We start from the raw sequence: 23,063 nt of genomic DNA, 5'->3' as shown, positions 1-23,063 counted from the left end.
CCTGGCATCCTGCCGCGGCTTTTATTCTGAAGCGATGATGTCTGGCAGCTCGGTGCAACCCTCTGCATCTCGCTGCGCGCTGCCGCCGCGGCCCCGCTCTCCTTCCGCACCACCTTCGATCCGATGCCTTCTTCCGAGCAGAGTATGTTTTCCAAAATCGTTTTGTCAGCCGTCAGCATCCTGAGTTCTAATTTGCGGCATTTGCTCTCCTCTTTGATGCAATTCGTCCCAGGTAAAACGCATAAACAAACAAATCCTTCCATCATCCTGGAAAGAGGTTTTCTCCGAGCTGCTGCCGGCAGCCGCTGCTGGCACACGGCGGCGGAGCGGTTCTGTTTGTAGCGATCACAAAGGAGGAACGAAGCAGTTCGAAATGTTTGCTGAAGCCAGAAGTTGTCTATTATTTATTAAAAAGATGAGTGTGAGAGGCAAGCACAGTGCACAGCCTCTCTCGGATTATGGGCATATGCCCAAGGTTTAGCGTTGAGAGGCTGCTGCGAGGTGTGTGCGCGGCTCGGGAGAGCGTTTTCTCGGGCATTTTTACGGAGGCTTTGGTGTTGTTGGAAATATCCAAATAATTTTGTCAGGACGGTATCTCTGATAAAAGCAGATTTTATTCGCGATTGCAGTGGCGGGCGTCCCGCAAGCAGGAGCGCACCTATGGACACAACATGACAGCCTTTATACCCTGTTTTCTCCCCCTTGCCTCTCCCCTCTCCCCTGTTTCCCCACTGGCTGGGTACTCCAGGTTCACAATCTTATCAGAGGATTTACATTTGTTATTTACTTGTTAATTTGTTTTGTTATCTGGTGTCAGTCAGTCGCCATCCTGTCGTTTCCAAGATGTCTCAGCGCTCTTCTTGTCGTATTGATATGGTGATTTGCTTCCAAGTCTTCGTTAAATAAGGATCACCGTGGTGAGGGATGATGCCAGGCCTTCCGATGTCTCTTCAGGCGCTTCCTCGGGCTTGCCATGACTTGTTCTGTGGTTTGATCTGGTGCAGGATATTCTTGCAGTGTGTATGACAAAATATACATACATACACCTATATACACCTATATACAGAGCGTGCGTCCCTGGGAAGGGTTATCTAGATGATAAGTGACGTAAACTATTAGAGATCTTCCCCAAGTTAAGCAGAAAGACTCCCAGAAAGAACTATAACAGTGGAGATCATGAAATAAAAATATATATATTATCCAATTCTAATGCAGAAACAACATTTGATTCCCACAGTGTGAATGCAGCAAATGGGAGGAAATGGTGCCGTGGGATTTGGTATCACCACGGGACTCTGCAGTCCGTGCGCAATTTGAGGGGTCGTTTTTTTAGTCTAAGAGAGTGAAACCTGTTACCATAGAGTATGAAAACAAGGAAGAGCATGACTTAGTTTACCAGCACCCCCGCTTTTTCTTTTTGTTGTTGTTGTTGATGGTCTTTTCCCCTTAGAATTAAAGGATTGCTTTTGGGGGATGTAAAGTTCTGAAAGGCCCTTGGACCTGCCTGAAACCTGCCACACACAAAAGAACAGTCAGAAACAGAGTAATTGGTGCAAAATAAATGACTAAGTATGGAGCCTAGCTATGGGACTGCTATATAAAACAACCTATGATACCATTTCAAGGTTTCATAATGTACATTCCAGATGGAAATAAAGCCTTTATGTTGTTATTTTGCTCGTTAACAGATTGCAACAGCTATATCATTCAGTTAAAACTGCTGTTCTCTGCTAAATTCTCCTGCAGCTTCCTTTGTTATTCTTTGGACCTGAACTGTGTAGGCATGTAAAGATTTGTGTTTATTGTTATGATGATCTAATTAAAACGAGAAGCTGGAAAATTTCTTTACTTCATTGTTTGCATCCTTCTGAAAATTTTGAATTTCCCTGACTTTTACTGAAGTTTTGTTAGTGAAGCTTGCTGATGATACAGTATTATCTCAACTTAGCTAAAAAGAGAGAATGTTAAATTGTGAGAAAGAATGTTTTCCATTATTTTGTTCAAGCATTTGAGTGAAATAGTGAGAAACATAAGGAAAAAGTGAGAGCTAAATCTGTTCTTCCTGATACATTTTCCTAGCCCACATTCATGGCGTCTTTCATGGCATAGGTGTTCTCTAAGGATTGCATTATGTAGATCAATATTTAAGAAAGATGTACTTCCTTCATGTCACCAAAAAAAAAACCCCAAAGTTTAGAATTTATGTATCCTTTGTCATGTCTTTATCCTCTCCTTTTCTCCATTACTTTCATGACTTTTCCCCAGTGTTTTCTTTTTTTTTTTTTTTTTAATGTTCTTCTTGTCTTCACTGTGTGTTAGCAAGGAAGTGGGTGGCTGACTCCCTGGCAATGGGGAATCTCCTGGCTAGATGGAACGAGGAGCCAAGTGTGGGGACCTCCCAGCAGACACAAGGCAAGTGCAACAGCCTCAGTTCAGCAATCAGTGTGGTACAGAAGTTAACTGCCAGCCCTGGTGATCCAACCCTGGTGAAGATGACGGTAAAAGCTAGAGACTGGATGGGGGAAATCATAGCCACCGCTGCTTTGGTTCAGTTTGGTATGGGAAGGAAGAAGTGTTGGAGAAACCCGTTTGGCTTATCTTCTAATTCCAATTCATAATTTATAGGGAAGATAACATAGCCATTGTTTTGTGTCAGATTCAGGCTGTCCTGCCCAAAGCACACAGATTACCTTCTCTGGATATAAACAATCCATGACAAGATGATGACAGGCAGAGAAATCATGGCATGCTTATATTTGAAGGAAACAGTGCATAATGAAACAATGCCAGGCTTTGGTTTTTATGCAGAAATAGTTTTGCAGTTTTTTTTTTTTCTCTATTAGTACATACTGTACTTGGCTTTGCCTCTGCTCTGGTATGCTAAAGTGTATTTGGGTCTTAAGTTTGTTTTTAAAGGTTGGAAGCAACATGGAAATCAGACTTCAGAAATACTGTCTTTGAGTTGCCAGATTAAAATCTCATTCAGATTTTCAGATATTATGCTCAAGCTAGCCTTTGACTTGTTGCTTATTCAAGTTCTTCCATCTTGATCTGTGGTTCGAATAACTATATGTTTATCTTCCAGGGATCACAGAAAAAGCTGCTTCCCATTGCTAGCAGAGTCAGCATTTATTTTACGTACCTGTTGCTTAACATGAAAAGCCAGACTGTCTTTTGTCTTTTGTAGAGATTTGTGTCTTGAGTGGCTAAATGTCAAATGTGAAGAATATTTAATTTCCACATTTAGGTGTGAGCTCTGGTCCAATGATGACATGCTTTCATTGTAGTAGATCTTGAGCAGTACCTTCGGCTGTAAAGTGTTTCTATTTCATCTGCTTCATGCATTTCAGAGTATGTGCAGATAAATGTCACAGGTTTTAGTGTTTTTTATTAAATCTGGGGAGTAGACTTAAGATTTCCTTGTAACAGGAAGGAAGTGCATGTTGGGCAGGTGTGGTTTTGTTTATCTGTGTTTTTTTGTTTTTTGTTTTGTTTTGTTTTGTTTTTCCCCTAAACACAGCTATGGTGGCTCAGAATAGCAACAAAACAATTTTCTTTGAACTCCTTATTTTGTGCTGTACTTTCCTGCCATCGCTATTACAGCGGCTTGATTTCTTTTTTTTAGTGAATGTGAGCCTTTCCTGTGTCAGCAGGGAGAAATGTGTTGTACTGGATCATTCTGGTCTTACTTCCATTTTTAATTATCCTACGGTGTTTTCTGCTACTTGGTGCATTGCAAAATGTTAATTCATCACCCATGCACAAAAACACAAGTTGCATTCAGCCTCTGCAAGCACCTGTCTGATCACATCCATCCACCCATCCGCTAAACCGTATATAAGCATTGCTTTGTAGGTGAGGGTCATTTCCCAGCCACATTGTTCCCAATGGGCTGCAATAATGAGGTGGCTTACATAATGTGGTTTCAAGATACTTTTTGTGTTGTGGTGAATATGAGAGATGTCACTGCTTATTTCTGTTGTTTGTTTCTTGTCATGAGTCTTTTTAACTCATCAGAGCAAATCTTTTTTTTTTTTTTTTTTTTTTTTTCAAAATTATCCTAGTAAACTTCTGCTCTGACTCATCTGGGCATCATGATTTGATTACTCAGTACATTTTACTGTCGGGATCTTCATCTCTTCATCTAACTTGAGTAGCACCCAGAAGGAAAGATGCTCCCTTGTCTTGCTATGCTTCTTACTCTGTCTGTGGTCTGACAGCGCAAGGAAGTGTCTGATGTGCTTTTTGTTGTGTGTAGCCTGATCTCAGATGATTTCGGCACTACATCTTGAAATCTTTCAGTAGTGGCTATCTAGGTTCAAGAAAGATTAATTTTAGGGCTGGAAGGGACCTCTAGAGATCATCGAATTCCAAACCCCCTGCCAAAGCAGGCTCCATAGACCAAATTCCACAGGTACGTGTCCAGGCTGGTCCTGAACTTCTCCAGAGGAGGAGACTCCACAACCTCTCTGGGCAGCCTGTTCCAGTGCTCCGTCTCCCTTATTGTGAAGTTCTTGCACACAGCAAGACTAATAAGGCTGTACTTCTAGAAGGACTACTAAGATGATCATATGAATAGCAAGGTTATCACAGGAGGAGGAAAACTTGCTTTGTTTACCTTAGTAAGTGATATGATTGCTTACAAAATACAACATCTGCCAACAAGATGGAGCACACAACAGAAGAGGGAGGAATGTTGAAGTCACACAACAGTGCTAACAGAAGAAAAAGGAGGATAAACTGTCCCACTAATATAACTTCTCTCTGTGAATTCATAGCATTTTTCTTATCATCTGGGCAATTGTCTCCAAAACAACCTTCCAACTAAGGCATAAGAGCCATGAAAGAGTAATTTTTAAGATAGAGTTAAAATATAACTTTCTGGGGCAGGAGATGGGAGGAGATGACGCAGGAGATCTCTTTCAGTCCTGTTCAAACTCTCTTGTTAAGTATAACTTCCTAAATTCCCATAGGTAATTCTGCAGCCCTCCAGGAAGTTTTTTTTCTGTAGTTCCATCCTTGGTTATGCCATCTTTGTTTTTGCATGGCTGTAAAAATATCTCCTTACGGACATGTTGCTCTTGTGTGTTTTTTTTTTTTACAATTTTACATCTTTACAAATTTCTTCTCAGACTACTAAAGGTTTATTTCTGCAAATACTGGTAACTGTCATTAGACCTGCCAGGCATTGGTTGATATGGAAAACTTCTTCTTCCTTGTGTCTAAGGAAATACTAAGGGCACTAATGTTGGGATCAGATTGAGTGCTTCATATAGGATTTAATCAGAACTTAATTGAATTTTAAGAGGAAGAGGATGTTGGTGGTTTGAGGTTAATTGCTTTAGCCCGGCAGCCTGAATTCTTTGTCTAGCTGACTTACCATATTAGAGATCTCAAGGAGGATTTTGAGGATTGGCAGGCTGGAGAAGTACATGGAAGGGAGCTTGCAATTCAATTTCCTGCATGCCCGACACTCATTCTGTCTCAGGATGTTCTAAGGAAGTGAGTTCAGGGAAATGCTGTGTGCCAACACAGGTCTTCTGCAGATATTCTCCTGCTCTAAAATATCACTTGTCCTCTGTAGACGTGAATATTTGGTTTCAGAGGCTCACAGGTAGATTGTTCAGAAGCTTCACTTAATCACTTGGATTAAAGAAGGTAGGTTAGAAGAAGCATCTGCAGCGGTGAAAGTGAGTGCCATCACTAGAATAAACTACGACAACAAAATGTCACTACCAGTCTACAGTCTGTTCAGCCTGAGGCCTTTTCTGTCCTAGAACAAGTTCAGGAATGGTTTTCAAGCAATCCTTTATATCAGTGTTTCTCTTACATCTAAATCTGTTCAGGGCTAAATAGCCTTATGGAGATGATAGAGCAGTGCAGCAGAGAGCTCCTCTGACCTGTGGAAGTGGAGCCCAGCGCAGGTGAGGAAGTGGAAGCACTGGGAGGGAAAGCAATCACAGTGCACTTTCTAGGTAAATCCCCCTTTGTAGCTAAATGGATTGCTATAACAATCCTTGTGTTGATGAGGCTTTGCAAACCAGGCTACTGGAGCTAATAGCTAACAGTGTGCCCTTGGCACACAGCACTCCCTGCTCTTCATGCTTCACCGATGCTTTTGTCCTATTGCTCTGCCTAATAATATGCAAACAGGAGGCTACATCAGAAACGACCCTTTTTTGCAGCTGCTTATTTCTTTATCAGGTAAATCTGCTTAGTCTACCTCTCATGACAGTGTACTTCAGCTCAGTTTCATGCATATGTGTTCTTCGCCATTTCCTTTTTTTTCTTTTTCTTTTTTCTTTTTTCTTTTTTCTTTTTTCTTTTTTCTTTTTTCTTTTTTCTTTTTTCTTTTTTCTTTTTTCTTTTTTTTTTTTTTTTTTTTTTTCGTCAGGGAGGGGGAGGTCTGCAAGGGCAAAAGCCAGTGATTACCTTCTGAGCTCCTGCAATCGGATTGTCCCGGTGAGTTTGAGAACTGACCTGTGCACCTTTCAGCAGTCTGGGCTTCTGGTTTACCGCATGATAGGTGCTGCCAACTTGGTGGAGTCCTTCATGTGCAGTGTAGAGAGGAAACATGACAAGCTATGTTTGACAGCCTGTGCTCTTCCAGGAATTTGAAATCTCTGACATCAAGCTTGTCAAATCTTGTCTAACAATTTAACGAGCTTGCCTGGATTTACTGTACTGCACTGGGAATCCTGAAGGTTGTTCTTTGTTCTCTGGGATGTTCCTTCTAGTGAGCTAGACTGTTTTTGGTTTGTTTTTTACAGTTGCAGTGTTGTGTGTGTATATAAACATATATATTTTTTCCTTTGACTTTGGAAGACCTCTTGTACTATGGGCAGAAAAGAATGATTTGTTACTATAATAATAATTATGATTATTACAATAATTATTATTGTTTTAAACTCAGCGGAAAATGTACGTTTTTGTTAAAAACAGGTCATTTATTTGAAGGAACTTAATGCCATGATACATCCCCTCCCCAAAATTCCAGCATTAACTATTGAGGTTAAGGGGAATACTAAAAATAGTATAATATTTCTTCACTGTGAAATTTTCAGCATTAGTAAAATCATGCATTATCTTTAGCTTCAAGGTATATTGCTTCTTACTACTGGCAGCCTTGTAGCACAAATTTTCAAAGCTGTTTCGGAAGTCCTTGGTTAAAACCATCTCAGACTAATTCCTATCCAGAAGCATCTGTAACAGCATCAAATGTGATTGGATCTGAATAAGTCTTCTACTTAAGTTGCATGTCACTACATCAATGACTTCATCCATAAGCAACAGTTAGCATTTCAAATACAAAATTCGTTTACAGATGTTAATGTCAGAGAGCAAAATCTCTTGCATTCAGATACTTTCCAAACACTTCCCAAAGCAAAAAGGGAGAATATTTGTCTCCACATTTGTCATGGTTTTTGGTTTTCAGTATTCCGCATCAAAACATCATGTAGTGCACTGGGAGTTAAAGTGTTAATCCTCCAATTCCAGGTAGCTGTCCCTATGCATTACAGAAGCCATGGGATCTGGCCCTTCCAGGAGGGGCAGTCTCTTACTGCCTGGCAGTGGGTGCTGGAGGTGCTTTCCTGGCCGTTCCAAGCTTGTCAGGTTTGACTCGGTCTCAGGAATTCTCTCTCTCCTATCTTATTTGATTTATTAGTCTCGAATTCAATTAGATTGTATTATATTGTGTTATCTTGCATTCCGGTATCATAGTTAGTAAATAAGGTTTCCTCCATAGATTGTTGCCGCTGTTTTTTTTCCTCCCTTCCTTCCCATTTTGTGGGGTGGGAGGGGAGGGCAGGGGCCTCCTGCCCCCCTGTCACAGGCGTAAATTGATCTAGTTAAGTCCATTGCAGGTTTTTTGGTGGAGAATGTGGGCATAGCTGCTTTTTAGCTTTTAGAACGAATCTCTCTCTCTGCTCTTAGAGAGCTTCGTCAGGGAGCATTATCAGTAGTTCAGGTTTCTAATCTGGAAAACTTGACCTTGAAAGACTAGGTGTGCTGCCAGTACTCTGGGATATTTGTAAACTTTGAGCACTGCTCAGTCTGGGTATTACCTTTTTCTTTTTTTTCCCTCCTCTTGTTAGTTTCAATTTATTAATAGACACCAGCGATGAACCCACCCTTTATCATGGCGTCGCTGTGCAAAGGATTAAAAGCAATGATGTTACTCGCAACTTACTGGCCAATTATCAATGTCATAATTACTTGTTGTGGAATTGTGTTCATATATAACTAACTAAGGGCACTGATGGAGACACTTGCATGGTACCTGTATGCAATGTGCTATGACTTGAATTTTGACATTTACATCCCAAATGTAATGGCTAATTTTACAAACAACACAACGTTCAGACCAGTCTCCAGGCTTTCTTCTCGGTTTGTCACACGTTTTTCGAATCTCGAATTAATACTCATGTTGGTGTGCGTGCTATTATTATTTTCCATGAATGTATTCCAACGCATTCATAATAACGGGAAGGAGTCTCCTCCAAAACCAGAGAATGCTGACTGGCAGGGAATATGGAGAGGTTTAGGAAAGATCTTAGAAGCATGGGGACCCGCAATGTCATGGGATTTTACTCTTGAACACCTGTGGGATCCTGAGAAACTAAGTCAGTATTTGAGTCAGGGACATTGCAGCTTACATAAATCTAAGGAAGTACAACTTATTTGGGGTTTGGCTTGTGCTTACTGCGCCCTATATAATACCATTTGGGAGAGGGAGAGCTTCTGAGCTGAGGTTCAAGCCAAAGGGGAAAATCTCCAAGTCAAATCTGATCAATTACAGGAGACATCAGTAACAATATCAGTTGCTCCTGCGGAAGGCAAGAAATGGAAACGAGTGTCCACGCACCTAGAATGGAACAGAGAAGAAGCAGAGGAGGAGGTAGAGGAAGATCCAGGTGAGGGGCCCTCCTCAGAACCACCACCATCTCGAAAAGCAAAAGGAAAAACTAAGAGACATGCAGAAGAGAGTGATGAAGAGGAAGTCTCTATTACTACTCGTTGGCCTCTGAAGATGACTGAAATCTGGGGCTCAAGAAAGGTGTTTACATGGGGGCCGAATGAAACTCTTGTTTCCTGGTTGCTTCGCTGCTGGGACCGCAGGGCCAAAGCTTGGCTCTAGATGGTAATGAAGCTCCCAACTAGGAGCCATTGCCAGAGATCCAGCTATTGACAGAGGTCAATGTTTGGATGAGGCTGCCATCCTCTGGGAATGACTGTTAATAGCCATAAGGGAAAGGTATCGCTTCAAAGACGGATTGAAGCCTGTGATGAAAAGATGGGATACAGTTGAAAAGGGTATCCAGTATTTGAGGGAAATGGCCGTGGTGGAAATGTTGTTTGACCCTAACTTTGTTCCTAACCACCCACGACAAGACCACGACCCTTAGAGAGTGAGGACGACGCCTGAGATATGGCAGAAACTCACAACAACAGCACCAGACAGATACGCCGCTACACTGATGTCAGCTAATGACAGATACTGGAAACAAGAGAGAACACCCTTAGTTTTTGAATTGATTCTTATGCTCCAAAACTACTAACAGCAGCTACCCCAACTCATGCTTCCGTTGCCGCCATCTCACAAATAACGGACCAACTGAATGAAATGCAGGAGCAAATGTCTCTACTGATTAATTGTGACAAACCTGTGGCAGTATCAGAAACGCTCGATGAAGATCAGGATAATCAAAAGAATCTAATGAAGGAGCTGATCAAACTAATGCGAATCCAACTAATTAAAGATGATGAACCTCCCTGCTCACGGGCACCATCAAAAATCTCAGCTGTTAAAGGCAAACACTTTCCGGCTCCAGTGAGGAACAATACACCGCAAATTGCCTTGTGGCATTACCTACGTGACCATGGAGAAGACATGAGGAAGTGGCATGACCAAGCTACTCCTGTACTACGAGCACGGGTGAGAGAATTACAAAGCAGATCAACCATCAGTGCAGTTGCTCCAGTTATCACAGGTAATGAATAGAGGGGCCCTGCCCTCAGAAGAGGGGGAGAAAGGGATAATCGAGTATATTGGACTGTGTGGATTTGATGGCCTGGCACATCAGAACCACTGAAATATAAGGCACTGGTGGATACTGGTGCACAGTGCACTCTGATGCCCTCGAGTCATGAAGGGACAGAATCAATCCATATTTCCGGGGTGACGAGGCTGTCAAGAATTGACTGTGTTGGAGGCCGAGATAAACCTCACTGGTAAGGACTAGCAAAAACATAATATTGTGACTGGCCCAGGGGCTCTATGTATACTAGGTATCGATTACCTCAGAAGGGGGCATTTCAAGGATCCTAAGGGGTATTGATGGACCCTTGGGATAGCTGCTGTAGACACAGACAACATTAAGCAGCTGTCTGTTTTGCCTGGCCTGTCAGAAGATCCGTCTGTTGTGGGGTTGCTGCAAGTAAAAGAGCAACAGGTACCGATTGCCACAAAAAAGATGCACAGACGGCAGTACCGCACCAACAGGGATTCCTTGCTCCCCATTCATAAGTTGATTCATCAACTAGAGGATCAGGGAGTGATCAGCAAAACTCACTCACCTTTTAACAGCCCCATATGGCCAGTGCATAAAGCCAGTGGGGAATGGAGACTGACGGTGGACTACCGTGGCCTGAATGAAGTCACACCCCCACTGAGTGCTGCTGTGCCGGACATGTTAGAGCCAATATGAACTAGAATCAAAAGCAGCCAAATGGTATGCCACCACTGACATTGAAGGTGTGACACCACACCTTCTTTTCCATTCCTTTGGCCAAAGAATGTAGGCCACAGTTTGCTTTCACATGGAGGGGCGTTCAGTTTACTTGGAACCCTTTGCCCCAGGGGTGGAAACACAGCCCGACCATTTGCCATGGGTTGATCCAAACTGTACTGGAACAACGTAGTGCTCCTGAGCACCTGCAGTACATTGATGATATCGTTGTGTGGGGCGATACAGCAGAAGAAGTCTTCACGAAAGGAGAGCGAATAATCCAAATTCTTCTGTGTGCTGGTTTTGCTATTAAGCGGAGCAAAGTGAAAGGACCTGCTCAGGAGATTCAGTTCCTAGGTATGAAGTGGCAAGATGGCCGTCGTCACATCCCAACAGATGTGATTGACAAAATCACTGCTATGTCTCCACCCACTAGCAAGAGACAGACACAATCTTTTCTGGGCGCAGTGGGCTTTTGGAGAATGCATGTTCCAAACTATAGCCTCATTGTAAGTCCCCTTTATCATGCGACGCGAATGAAGAATGAGTTTACATGGAGTCCTGAGCAGAAGCAGGCTTTTGAACAGATTAAACAGGAAATAGCCCATGCTGTGGTCCTAGGGCCAGTATGAACGGGACAGGGTATAAAGAACATCCTCTACACTGCTGCTGGAGAGAAAGGTCCCACTTGGAGTTTGTGGCAAAGAGCCTCACGAGAGACCCGAGGCCGACCCCTGGGATTCTGGAGTCGAGCCTACAGGGTGTCAGAAGAGGGCTACACTCCAACTGAAAAGGAGATCTTAGCCGTGTATGAGGGGGTTCGGGCTGCTTCTGAAGTAACTGGTACTGAAACACAGCTCCTTCTGGCACCTCGACTGCCAGTGCTGAACTGGATGTTTAAGGGAAAGGGTTCCTCCACTCATCACGCAACTGATGCCACTTGGAGTAAGTGGATTGCACTGATTACACAATGAGCACGGATGGGGAATCTCAGCCGTCCAGGAATCCTAGAGGTGATTGTGGACTGGCCTGAAGGTAAAAAGTTTGGAACATCACCAGGGGAAGAAGTAGCACGTGCTAAAGAGGCCCCACCATACAATGAACTACCAGAAAATGAAAAGAAATATGCCCTGTTCACAGATGGATTGTGTTGTATTGTGGGGAAGCATTGCAGATGGAAATCTGCTGTGTGGAGCCCCACACGACAACTTGCAGAGGCCACTGAAGGAAAAGGAGAATCGAGCCAATTTGCAGAGGTAAAGGCTGTCCAGCTGGCCTTGGATGTTGCTGAACGGGAGAGGTGGCCAATGCTTTATCTTTACACTGACTCGTGGATGGTGGCAAATGCTCTATGGGAGTGGTTACAGCAGTGGGAGCAAAATAACTGGCAAAGAAAGGGTAAACCTATTTGGGCTGCTGACCTGTGGAAGATATTGCTGCCCGAATAAAGAGTATGGTTGTAAAGGTGCGCCATGTAGATGCTCATGTGCCCAAGAATAGGGCTACTGAAGAACAGCAAAATAACCATCAGGTAGACAGAGCTGCCAGAATTGAGGTGGCTCAAATAGACCTGGACTGGCAGAACAAGGGTGAATTATTTCTAGCCGATGGGCCCATGAGACCTCGGGCCATCAAGGGAGAGATGCAACATATAAGTGGGCTAGAGACTGAGGGGTGGACTTATCTATGGGTGCTATTGCACAGGTTATTCACGATTGTGAAACATGTGCCATAATCAAACAAGCCAAGAGGATGAAACCACTCTGGGGGGAAGGGCGACGGCTAAAGTATAAATATGGGGAGGCATGGCAGGTTGATTGTATCACCTTGCCACGATCTCGCAGTGGTAAATGTTATGTACTTACTGTGGTGGAGGCAACCACTGGGTGGCTTGAAACATATGCAGTACCCCATGCTACCGCCCGAAATACCATATTAGGTCTTGAGAAACAAGTCCTATGGCAACATGGCACCCCAGAAAGAATTGAGTCAGATAATGGGACTCATTTCAAAAATTCTCTTGTAAATACTTGGGCCAAAGATCATGGCATTGACTGGATTTACCATATTCCCTACCATGCACCAGCCTCCGGTAAAATTGAACGACACAATGGATTGTTAAAAACTATGCTGAAAGCAATAGGAGGCGGTACATTTAAGCAACTGGGAGAAGCATTCGGCAGAAGCCACCTGGTTAGTCAATACCAGAGGATCTACCAATCATGATGGTCCTACCCAATCCGGCTCCCTACATACTGTAGAGGGAGATAAAGTCCCTGTTGTACATGTAAAGAGCATGTTGGGAAAGGCAGTTTGGGTTCTTCCAGCTTCTGGAAAGGGCAACCCTCTCCATGGTACAGTTTTTGCCCAGGGACCAGGTCCACTTGGTGGGTAATGCAAAAAAACCGGGGATGTTCAATGTGTACCACAAGGAAACTTGATGCTGGGGGAGTGCAGTCGATAATTCTATGTATATGTGTATAGACATGTGTGTGTAATGCATTTTAATCATTTTTTTGTCTATTCATACATATGTATATACATTAAGCATGATGTAGTGATGTAGAATAAGGGGTGGAATGTCATGGTTTTATGTTTTTTTTTTTTTTTGGTTCTCAGTATTCCGCATCAAAACATCATGTAGTGCACTGGGAGTTAAAGTGTTAATCCTCCAATTCCAGGTAGCTGTCCCTATGCATTACAGAAGCCATGGGATCTGGCCCTTCCAGGTGGGGCAGTCTCTTACTGCCTGGCAGTGGGTGCTGGAGGTGCTTTCCTGGCCGTTCCAAGCTTGTCAGGTTTGACTCGGTCTCAGGAATTCTCTCTCTCCTATCTTATTTGATTTATTAGTCTCGAATTCAATTAGATTGTATTATATTGTGTTATCTTGCATTCCGGTATCATAGTTAGTAAATAAGGTTTCCTCCATAGATTGTTGCCGCTGTTTTTTTTCCTCCCTTCCTTCCCATTTTGTGGGGTGGGAGGGGAGGGCAGGGGCCTCCTGCCCCCCTGTCACAGGCGTAAATTGATCTAGTTAACTCCATGACAACATTTGAACCAGTAATGGGAATAAATTATAAAGATGGAAGGCCAACCACTAGTTGCTGCACCGGAGAAAAAACTTAAGAGAATTTTAAGTGTAGCAAAATTAAGGAAGTGGACAGCATATCCTGCACAAGAATAATCATCTCTGATGTGTTCTTGTTTTTCTGCACTCTGCTTTAATTCTGGAAACTCCTTGGGTGATTTCTGATTAGATTACATGTTCTGGGAAAGTATTCCAGTACATACACTTCTCTGTCTTTTTAATATGTCGTGACTGTGATACCAGGGTGGAGTTAGTGTTAGAATGTGGTTTTTCTGTCTGAGGGCTGCCCAGCTCTGCCTTGCTTTTTGCAACATTGTGCATTGTATAAATGCTGCAGGCACTGCTTCGTAGTGCATCTTTCCGATCACGGCTTTGGCCTGAGGGACAAGTTTTTTCTGTTGCTTTCCTCACTAGGCTATCATCAGAAAGCAGAGGGAGATTACATGTAGGGCTCCTCTTTTGTGTTACTCTATGCATCAATTTGGAACAGTTTTTTTTGTTTTGTTTTGTTTTTTAAATGTAACTTAACAGAAAATCTTGACAAATAGCCACATGTCTTGCTGTCAATTACTTACTGAAATAAGTTCCTACTTATCAACTCCCTTAATTAAATATCTCTTTTTTTCCTATCATGAAATATTTTATTGCCTCCTTTGGACTGCAGAACAGGTGTCACTAACGGACTGAGTATAGTTAAGTGTAGTCTAGCTCTGCTAGACTTTCAGCTCCCTGTGGATGTGTGGGATATTATGGAACAAAACTTCAGTCTGAATATCCTGTACAGTTTGGCTGCTTGGGGCATTCTGAGTACCATTCTTCTAGATATGTAAACTCAAGCTCTAGAAATTGTCTGTTCATTCAAGTGTAAATCTTAGATACTTGCTTTTTGTTCTCATTGCTTTCCTTGCAGGTCTAAAGAATTCACTGCCCAGTCCATCAAAAGAGCAATTCACCTTGTCCACTTTGCAATGCATCTCTCCCTTACTACAGACAGTGGAGGAGACCCCAGAGCCCATCCCAGCCAAGATCAAAGGACATATTCCTGAATGGATTAATGGCAATCTTCTGAGGAATGGCCCTGGGAAATTTGAGTTTGGTGAGGAGAAGTAAGTCTGGATTTGGTGAGACTATGGCCTGAGCACCAGCTAAAGCCAAATGGGAAGCCCCTACATGGCTGACTATGCTTGGAGCACCTTGTAGTTTCTTAAGTTAGGCAGAGGAAAGGCTTGCGTCATCTTTCTTTTCAAAACATCTGCTCCCTCACCAGAGGTCAGTGAGCTCTGAAAATAGGAAGCATGGTTAACTTATTCAGGCTGGAGAAGCTGAGTCACAGAAAGGCTGTGACCTACTCAGAATGGTGTAATGAGGGACCTGAGATGGGGATTAAAATACGCCTTCAGTCCTTTGTCACTAACAAAAGTCCATCCTGTGAGCACTCTGAAATCCAAGGAACAGTTTTCAAAGATGAGTGCACTAAATTGGGTAAATTGCTTTAGAACCAAATCCAGCTCATTTTACAAATAACATATCAAAACATTTTAAGTAGGCAACCTTGCCTTTGGCTTGGAATCTGCCATTTTAACAAACTGACAAACTCAGCTCTTTTTCTGCAGATCTGATGATCTGACAGAACTGGCCAAAGACAATCATTACATTTTTTAAGACACAGAGGTGTCTTGAAAACACTCAGACTACCCTTTAAATCTCAGATTTCTCCTTTTGAAGAGAATGGCACCCTGCAAATAGATGAGAGATAAAGGCACCTTGTGTGGTTAGGCTTTCAGCAATAATTTTTATTCCTTCAATGCACAATTTATTCTCCTTATGCAGAAATCTGTAGTGTGGTTGGTTTACCAGCCCAATTTATTTCTCCAATACACAGCATTTTCAGAAATCCCTATTATTTTCAGAAGTGATACATGGAGTCCAAATCTCATTGGTGGTGAGTATCTAACTTCAGGCTGCATGCCTGCAAATGCACTTGATTAATTTCACTCACTTGAGAGTCATCACAAGGCTGTGTATGTTTATGTGCTCATGGGATGTTGGCATTAGCTAGTCATGCACAATAACAAACAAAAAGGCAAGAGAGAACTGTGTAGCAGAACATAACACAGTGCACGAATCTTGTTTTCCTATTTATTAATGCTTGTAGATACAACCACTGGTTTGATGGCATGGCCCTGCTGCATCAGTTTCAGCTGAGGAATGGCACGGTGACATACCAGAGCAAGTTTCTTCAGAGCAACTCGTATCTGCTGAACAACCAGCACAACCGCATTGTAGTCTCAGAATTTGGGACGCTGGCAATGCCTGATCCATGCAAGAGTGTCTTTGCACGCTTCATGTCACGCTTTGATCCACCAAGTAAGAGGGTCTCTAAAAAATGTTCTGAGGTTTTCTTGGGGAACTGACGGTTAGCTTTGATGGGAGCTGTGAAGTCTGGTGTAGGCCTATTCTGGGTCTGTCTTAGAAGGTGGTCCCTTGGAACAACAATTATTTGATATCAGATGTAGTTGGAAGATGCACATTCACTTTAGTGTTTTAGTGCTACTTTGGCTCAATTGGTCCCAGTTTGTTGCAAATAGCCAACAGAAGTCTCCCTAAAGAACACTCTGTACAGACCTGATAATGGGCATTACAATCTATTATTCTTCCTGAGACACTTTGCCCTTAAAACACCTTACCTTGCTAAGCTTATAGGTAAGTGGGCTAATCCTTCCCTTCCTGTACTAAGGTGCAGGGGATGATATAAGTAGGGTGACAGAGGGTATTGCACAGGAATGGAAGTATCAGTACCTATAGGGTACTGTGTAAGGCAGGAAAGAAATAGGCTTAATTTTAAGCCAAGTGTCTGTCACTAAAACCAGAACAGACCTAAAGTCTGCAACTTGCTGCTGCTTAAGTTCCTGAGGCGATGGATTCTGTCCTTCCTGTAATCTATTCTCTTTGAAGGTGCTTATACCTTCACTCACTGGTCTACTTGTTCCTCAGCTTCCCACTTCCCAAGTTGTAGCCTCAAGTATTTACCTTCCATTTCCAATGGAGTGAATTGAACATGGAACTTATCATATGGCTGTCAGAGGATACAATCTTGGCAGGGGAGGAAAGGGAGAGAAATATGTAGAAATAAGAGGTCACACACAGAAGGCATATGGGAGTACCTAGGTTATCTTGGTTTCACTAGAGTCATTTCCACACCTCCCTTACTAGAACCACAACTTCTTTTTTTTTTGAAGATCATAAGTTCAAACACAGTAATCAAGCCTCTTACCTGAAGGTAACACAGTTTTGCAGTTTTGTTTGCATTCCTGCTGGACAACCTGTAGACAATGCATTTGTTGCAGACATGAGAAACTAAACCTGTTTAAGCCTCTAGGAATTAGTGACATTATATATATATATATATACATATATATATATATATGTCCAGAACTTATAAAATGAATAACTCAGTTTCTTTGGTTTCAACTCAAGATATGTTGTAGAAGTTTTTCAAATCCAGTAGGAAGCAACACCAGAACCTCAATCTGCAGCCTCGTGTGTGTGACTACTGGGTTGAGGGTTGGCTCTGGACCAAATGACAATGTTGACAAGGCCTGAGTGTCCAAATTTAATAGCTGTCAAGCTACGTAAAATTCTCTCTTGGATAGAGAAGTCTTAGTACCAAGAAGCTACAGAGCACCAATAGGAAGTCAGGATCTAGCACTGAACTGATAAAATGCAGCAGGTTCTTGTCCTTTTGTCCTGATTTCATTTGTCCGGACATTTTTCTGGGGTGCCTTTGTAGATTAGTGACATACTTCTAATCAAGGGGGATTAAGGTCACAACAAATGGGTTTATTTATTTATGCATATCTAGCTTGATATGATGTCATGCAAGCTTAACCAGAGCTTGAGTTTTGTTTCAGAGCAAAGTGACAATGCCAATGTGAGCTGTGTTGTGTATAAAGGAGACTACTATGTCACTGGTGAGAACAATTGCATGTACAAAGTGGACCCAGAAACACTTGAAATGAAGGAAAAGGTATGGGCTGGTGGGGCGAGGGGTTGACTTGTGGCACAAGATGATCTCTCTTCTTTGTTCCTAACAGCCCTCAGTAACTTGTGAGAAGCAGAGGGAAAATCAGATTCCAAAACAAAGATCAATACAGCTCTTAATCATAGCTTTAAGGCATCTTCTTGTATGCCTGAGTTCCTTGAAGAATCTGTCCAGCAGTAAGGCAGCTCTCCTCCAGACACTTACCACTGTAGCAGGCAAAGGCAGAGAGGCTTGCAGTGCTGTTTCCATTAGTCATTTTTCCAGCACGCTTGCTACTTATCCGTACTTGTCTGTGTACGCAGAAACATGTGCATACAGGAAGAAATAAGCATCACTGCTCTCAGATCTGCATTCTTGCAGTCTCTTCAGTCTTCCCATCTGTCCTCTTTATGTCTTCATGCACACACAGCTCCAAATACTGCAAACCAGCCCTGCAAGGTCTTGGCTAAAACCTCTGTAGCCACTGGGAGGTGAAGCCAATGTAAAGCTAAATCGAAGTTCAGCTGCCACTACTCTTCCCCATACTGGCCAACAAACCACAAGCTGAGTGCATGTTCTGTGCACTGCCTCAGAGGAGCATGGCTGTATCTGGGGACAGAGCACGACTTACAGAATGGCAGAGTAAATTACGTGCTCCCCTGCTGGCACTGTTAGAGAGGTTTTGGATATTTGCTGAGCTGAACCATTGTGAGAAGAACTGAAGAAGGATTCTGCTGCTCCTGAGTACTTATACAGTCATCCTTGTATGTTACTACAGATTGCTTAATACTGGAAAATACCATCTCAGTTCACTACCTTGAGAGAGGCATTGCAGCAGTCCCTACTTTTCTACAGGATCAAGAAGCTCTGCTTATGAGATGCTGTGTGCTACTTGCATATAGAAATTGAGAGTTTGATGATTTGCTGTTTCCTGTTTTGTAAACCGCAATCTAGTGATGAAAAAACATGTGTAGGTGGTGCTCCTGCTTTCAATGCTCAGCCATCCTGACATTTAAAAAAAATAATCCCCTTAAGCTTCTTTTTAGATGTAGACTGGACTAGCATTTTTTAGATAAGTGAAGGAAGAGAAGGGATGATTTAACGTTAAGAATCTCTAAATTGAGATGGTATTGTGAGCTCCTGCTAGCACGGCGTTCTTCTCCAATGGGGCCCTCCGAAGAGTCTCGGGTTGGATACATGAAAGATACTTTTTGAAACTTTTGGAAAACCAGGGTATCTTTTATGTTTCAATGTTTCAATGCATTTGTTGATCTCCCTTCAATTTTTTCTTCAGACTTCCTTCCCAAAGCATTCCCTCTGCTGTTTGAATCCAAACCGCAACCGGACCAGAAAGAAGGAGCACATGCTAACGATGTGCACAGATGTCCCTTTGTCCTAGCTCCTATTGTAGATAGTAGAGTTAGACTGAGCTCTGTAAGGACAGTATGCAATGACTGTCAATTAGCTGCGTGTGCTTTCAAAACATTTGATGATTCTGGGGGAGGTGGCAGGTAGCAACCATCTCTTTTTGCATGCCTGCAATGCACACTACATGAAGTCCTCATTAAAATGCTTTTATGGACAACATTCCTGCAGTGTCAGCATTCCTGGCCAGTCGTGATGCTCATATTTCCCATGGAAGTGGCTGCTGCTACTGGTCCTGTTTGGCTGGTAGGATAAATGCACTGAGTAATGTGCTTAAATTTCAGGGGTTTCAGGAAGATTTCAGGTAAAATGAAGGCTTAAATTCAGATTCCACATTAGGGCACAATAATTAAGCTATTCTTCCTCAGATTTTAACAAAACTAATGTTTAGAAAGACTGTGGCTTGCTAGAGAGCAACAGGAAGCTTCTCTTCTGACTGAACATCTTCGGGATTTGCAGGTAGACTGGACCAAGTTTGTTGCTGTGAATGGGGCCACTGCTCATCCTCACTATGCACCTGATGGGACAGCTTACAACATGGGAAACTCCTATGGGAAATTAGGTAAGACTGGGTATGGCCACACCTGGCCTGCGGGCAGGCTGCTCCCTGCTGCTGCAAGGAATGGTTGTTGGGAAAACTTCAGTGTTTTAGGGAAAAGACCTAGAAATTGCTGCTTCTCTTTGAGTCAAAATGATGGCAAATCTGATTAGCTCTTATTTCAAGGAGTCAGTCTGAGCAAATGGCTTTGCTCAGCAATTTGTGTCAGATGCTTCTGATTTTGGCCTGTGATTATCCAACAGATATCCCAGATCTTCTTCCAAGGTTTTATGAAAAGCAGAAGAAGGATACTTAGTCTCATCCGATCTTGATGCTTCATCCAAAGAACTTTGACATTAGATGCAAGTTTTTAAATAAGATTAATTGGCTTTTAATAAGGACAATAAGGAGAAAAATACTGCCTGTTTTACGGTAAACTTGAAATTTCTAGGACATGTTTTCTTCTAGAAATGAGAAGAGCATTCCATTAATTTGAGACTAGTTACGCCTATGTGGTTGTTCAGAGCTGTCATTCACTGCTCGTTACCTGAAGACCCTCTTTTTCAGATACCTGAGCCCTATAACTAAGGCTTGTTTCAATTCACTGAACATTTGTTCAGTTTTGACTGTTTTTTATTCTTGCTGTTTCCATTTCCTTTTGGCTTTATCAACATCTAGCTTTACAGCACATGCTGTTTTCAGCTGGCCAGACTAAACATGTGATTATCATTCAGATATGTCCTTCATAGCCGCTCATATGCTCCGAGTTAGTGAATGAGTCATCACCAAGGCTCAAAGTTTTCATTTGCTTTGATACACAAGCAATGAACTTGGTTTTCTCTCTGATACTATTATTTTATGATTCTCTGAGTCAGTGTAAAGAACGTATTACAGATGGGAAAAAATTGATGGCAGTTATCAACCAGTCCGAGAAGGTCCTCCTACTTCATTTGACATCTTTTTTTTGGTGGCCATCCTCTAATTCTTTAACTGACTTGATAACTATTTCTTTTTGTTTGTTTTCTGCCCAGTTAATAATTACTACATTTCTACCTATACTAAGAAAACAGAAGGGAACTGAGCCTGACTTTATTTTTGCAAATCTAGGCAGCTTCTCATCTCAGTGGTGCTGAACCCCCTTTTTTCTTTTCAGGGACTACATATAATATAATTGAGGTCCCTCCACAAAAGTCAAACTGCAATGAGACATTAGAGGGAGCGAAAGTGTTGTGCTCCATTGCTCCAATGGATAACATGAAACCCTCCTACTATCACAGCTTTGGTAAGAATGCTTCCTGTCTCATACTGCATGAATTTAACCTACTGTGCAGCACAAGGGGTTGTTCACTGCCCTCTGCCTCAAGACATTTTTTGTTGTTTCGTTTGCCAAGTTCCCTGATAATATCTCCTTCCCTCCATTTTCAGGGATGAGTGAAAATTATATCATTTTCATTGAGCAGCCCATCAAGCTGAATCTGTTGCGGATTATCACTTCCAAATTCCGTGGGAAGCCCATTTCTGAAGGGATAAACTGGGAGCCTCAGTACAACACTCGCTTCCACATGGTGGATAAGCACACTGGGAAGGTAGGTGGATCCTTGGCCTTTCCAGCAGCTGTGCAACTGTAGCTGGAATCTTAGATCCCAAAAGAAGAGTGCTTGGTAGCAGCCACATAGCAATATGAATCAATGCAGAAGTCACCAGAGTATAAGCTTTGCAAGCACAGATGTGGATTTCTTAGAAATGGCCTGACCGTGCATTTTCAGCCCTACTGATCCATCTTCCTAGCCCTAAAAGAACAGGCAGATGTAAGAAATTAGAGGATCCCATCAGGCACTATTAAGTATAAAAGGGTCAGGCAGAGCCTGGGAATGATGCCTACCTGCCGCGGATAGCATCCTAATCAGATTGTTCTCAAGCGGGGAAGCACGACAGTACTCAATATGAGTGATCAAGCTTCATTTTATTGTTGCACACACAGAGTTTATATATGATTCTACTACACATGTGTTCACCTACTATTGGAGCACAAGGTGGGCGGCTAGGTGGGCTGCCTAGCTTTAACCAATGCTCAGCCAGCATTCACCCCTGCCACTGAGCTCATCCGCTTATCAGCCCCCCACATATCCACAGAGCACAGCTGCGGATGTAGGCCTGCTGTTTAAGGCCTGCTGTTTACAGGCTGCCCAAGGATGTTGTACCTCCTATCTTAACTCCTAATGCTTTCTCATGAGAATGCACCCTGTGCTGCCGCACTAGTTATGCTCGTACACAGCCTCATGTCTGCCCTGCTCTCGCAGCCATTTCCCAACACCTACCCGTGCATGGGTGGAGCCATGGATAGATAGCACAAACAGACCCATGACAGCAAAGAGCCTAGCCTAGGTTGCTTTGTATTGGCTTTTCTTCATCTGGCTCTGCCTATGTAGTGGCTTAAAGCAGCCATTCTGTAGCAACACGAGGACATTATACAAATATCAAGGAATAAGCGGGAAACAAAATGAGGGCAAGAAGAGAAAGTCTTGGAAGTGGCTACCATTTTTTTGAGAGGAAAAGTCAATCTCTCTATGGTCACTGTAGGTGCTGCCAGGGCAATGGTATACTAAGCCCTTTGTTACTTTCCATCAAATCAATGCCTTTGAAGACCATGGCTGTGTGGTCCTTGACCTGTGCTGCCAGGATGATGGGAAAACTCTGGCTGTCTACAAGCTTCAGAATATGAGGAAGAGTGGAGCAGATTTAGATCAGGTAAGATCTCTACATTTGTGTTGCTTTGGATCTGCTGGGTCTCCATGCTGGCTGAGTTATTTTTCTAAAGCAAAGTTTATGTTGGTGGAATGGGGAACGTGATGGATAGACCACAAGGCAGGAGATATGAACTAGAGAAAGGAACCCAGCTGTACAGGAAAGCTAACATTATAGTCCTTTGATACACTGATATTTTTCTTTCATTTTAAAGCTCTTAGCAGATAATCTCTATGGAGCATTTCCCTGAAACATTTAAAAAAATGAGTGTGTGATACAGATCCCCATCAGGCAGGTAGACTGTGCTTCTGTTTTAAAAATCTCTTTTCTAATGATACTCATTTTCCATATCCCCATGTAATACAAGGAAATATTTTTCCTCCAAGGAAGTATGCAAAATGAGGTTTTACGTGGAAAAGGAAAAAGAAATCCTGCTATCTAAAGGCATTAGTTCAGAAAACCATCCCTTATTGTGTAAATCATAAAGCACAAACATCCAAGAAACCCCTGCATTGG

At 42.6% G+C, this 23,063-nt stretch overlaps 1 protein-coding gene across 6 annotated transcripts in view; it reads left to right on the top strand.

Annotated features, from left to right (window-relative positions):
* Nucleotides 1-3: 3 nt before the first annotated feature.
* BCO2 (beta-carotene oxygenase 2) overlaps nucleotides 4-23,063 on the top strand; it is a 32,651-nt gene continuing 9,591 nt past the window's right edge. The window contains exons 1-9 of one of the 6 annotated variants that reach the window (XM_010723764.4): nucleotides 43-232; nucleotides 2,320-2,412; nucleotides 14,729-14,924; nucleotides 15,974-16,185; nucleotides 17,730-17,845; nucleotides 19,724-19,826; nucleotides 20,956-21,084; nucleotides 21,228-21,388; nucleotides 22,383-22,550. In XM_010723764.4, coding sequence (XP_010722066.2) covers nucleotides 124-232; nucleotides 2,320-2,412; nucleotides 14,729-14,924; nucleotides 15,974-16,185; nucleotides 17,730-17,845; nucleotides 19,724-19,826; nucleotides 20,956-21,084; nucleotides 21,228-21,388; nucleotides 22,383-22,550 — 1,287 coding nt within the window. In that variant the 5' untranslated portion in view covers nucleotides 43-123. Of the gene's footprint in view, nucleotides 233-2,319; nucleotides 2,413-8,485; nucleotides 12,196-13,411; nucleotides 13,529-14,728; nucleotides 14,925-15,973; nucleotides 16,186-17,729; nucleotides 17,846-19,723; nucleotides 19,827-20,955; nucleotides 21,085-21,227; nucleotides 21,389-22,382; nucleotides 22,551-23,063 lie in introns of those variants that run through there. The other 5 variants (XM_085209328.1, XM_085209326.1, XM_085209325.1 and 2 more) reach the window with 5 other exon arrangements.

The sequence above is a fragment of the Meleagris gallopavo genome, chromosome 26 (assembly GCF_905368555.1).
Source record: "Meleagris gallopavo chromosome 26, MGAL_WU_HG_1.1, whole genome shotgun sequence".
Lineage (NCBI taxonomy): Eukaryota > Metazoa > Chordata > Aves > Galliformes > Phasianidae > Meleagris > Meleagris gallopavo.
Note: the sequence above shows the minus strand (reverse complement) of the source record. Positions and strands in the feature narration are given on the sequence as shown.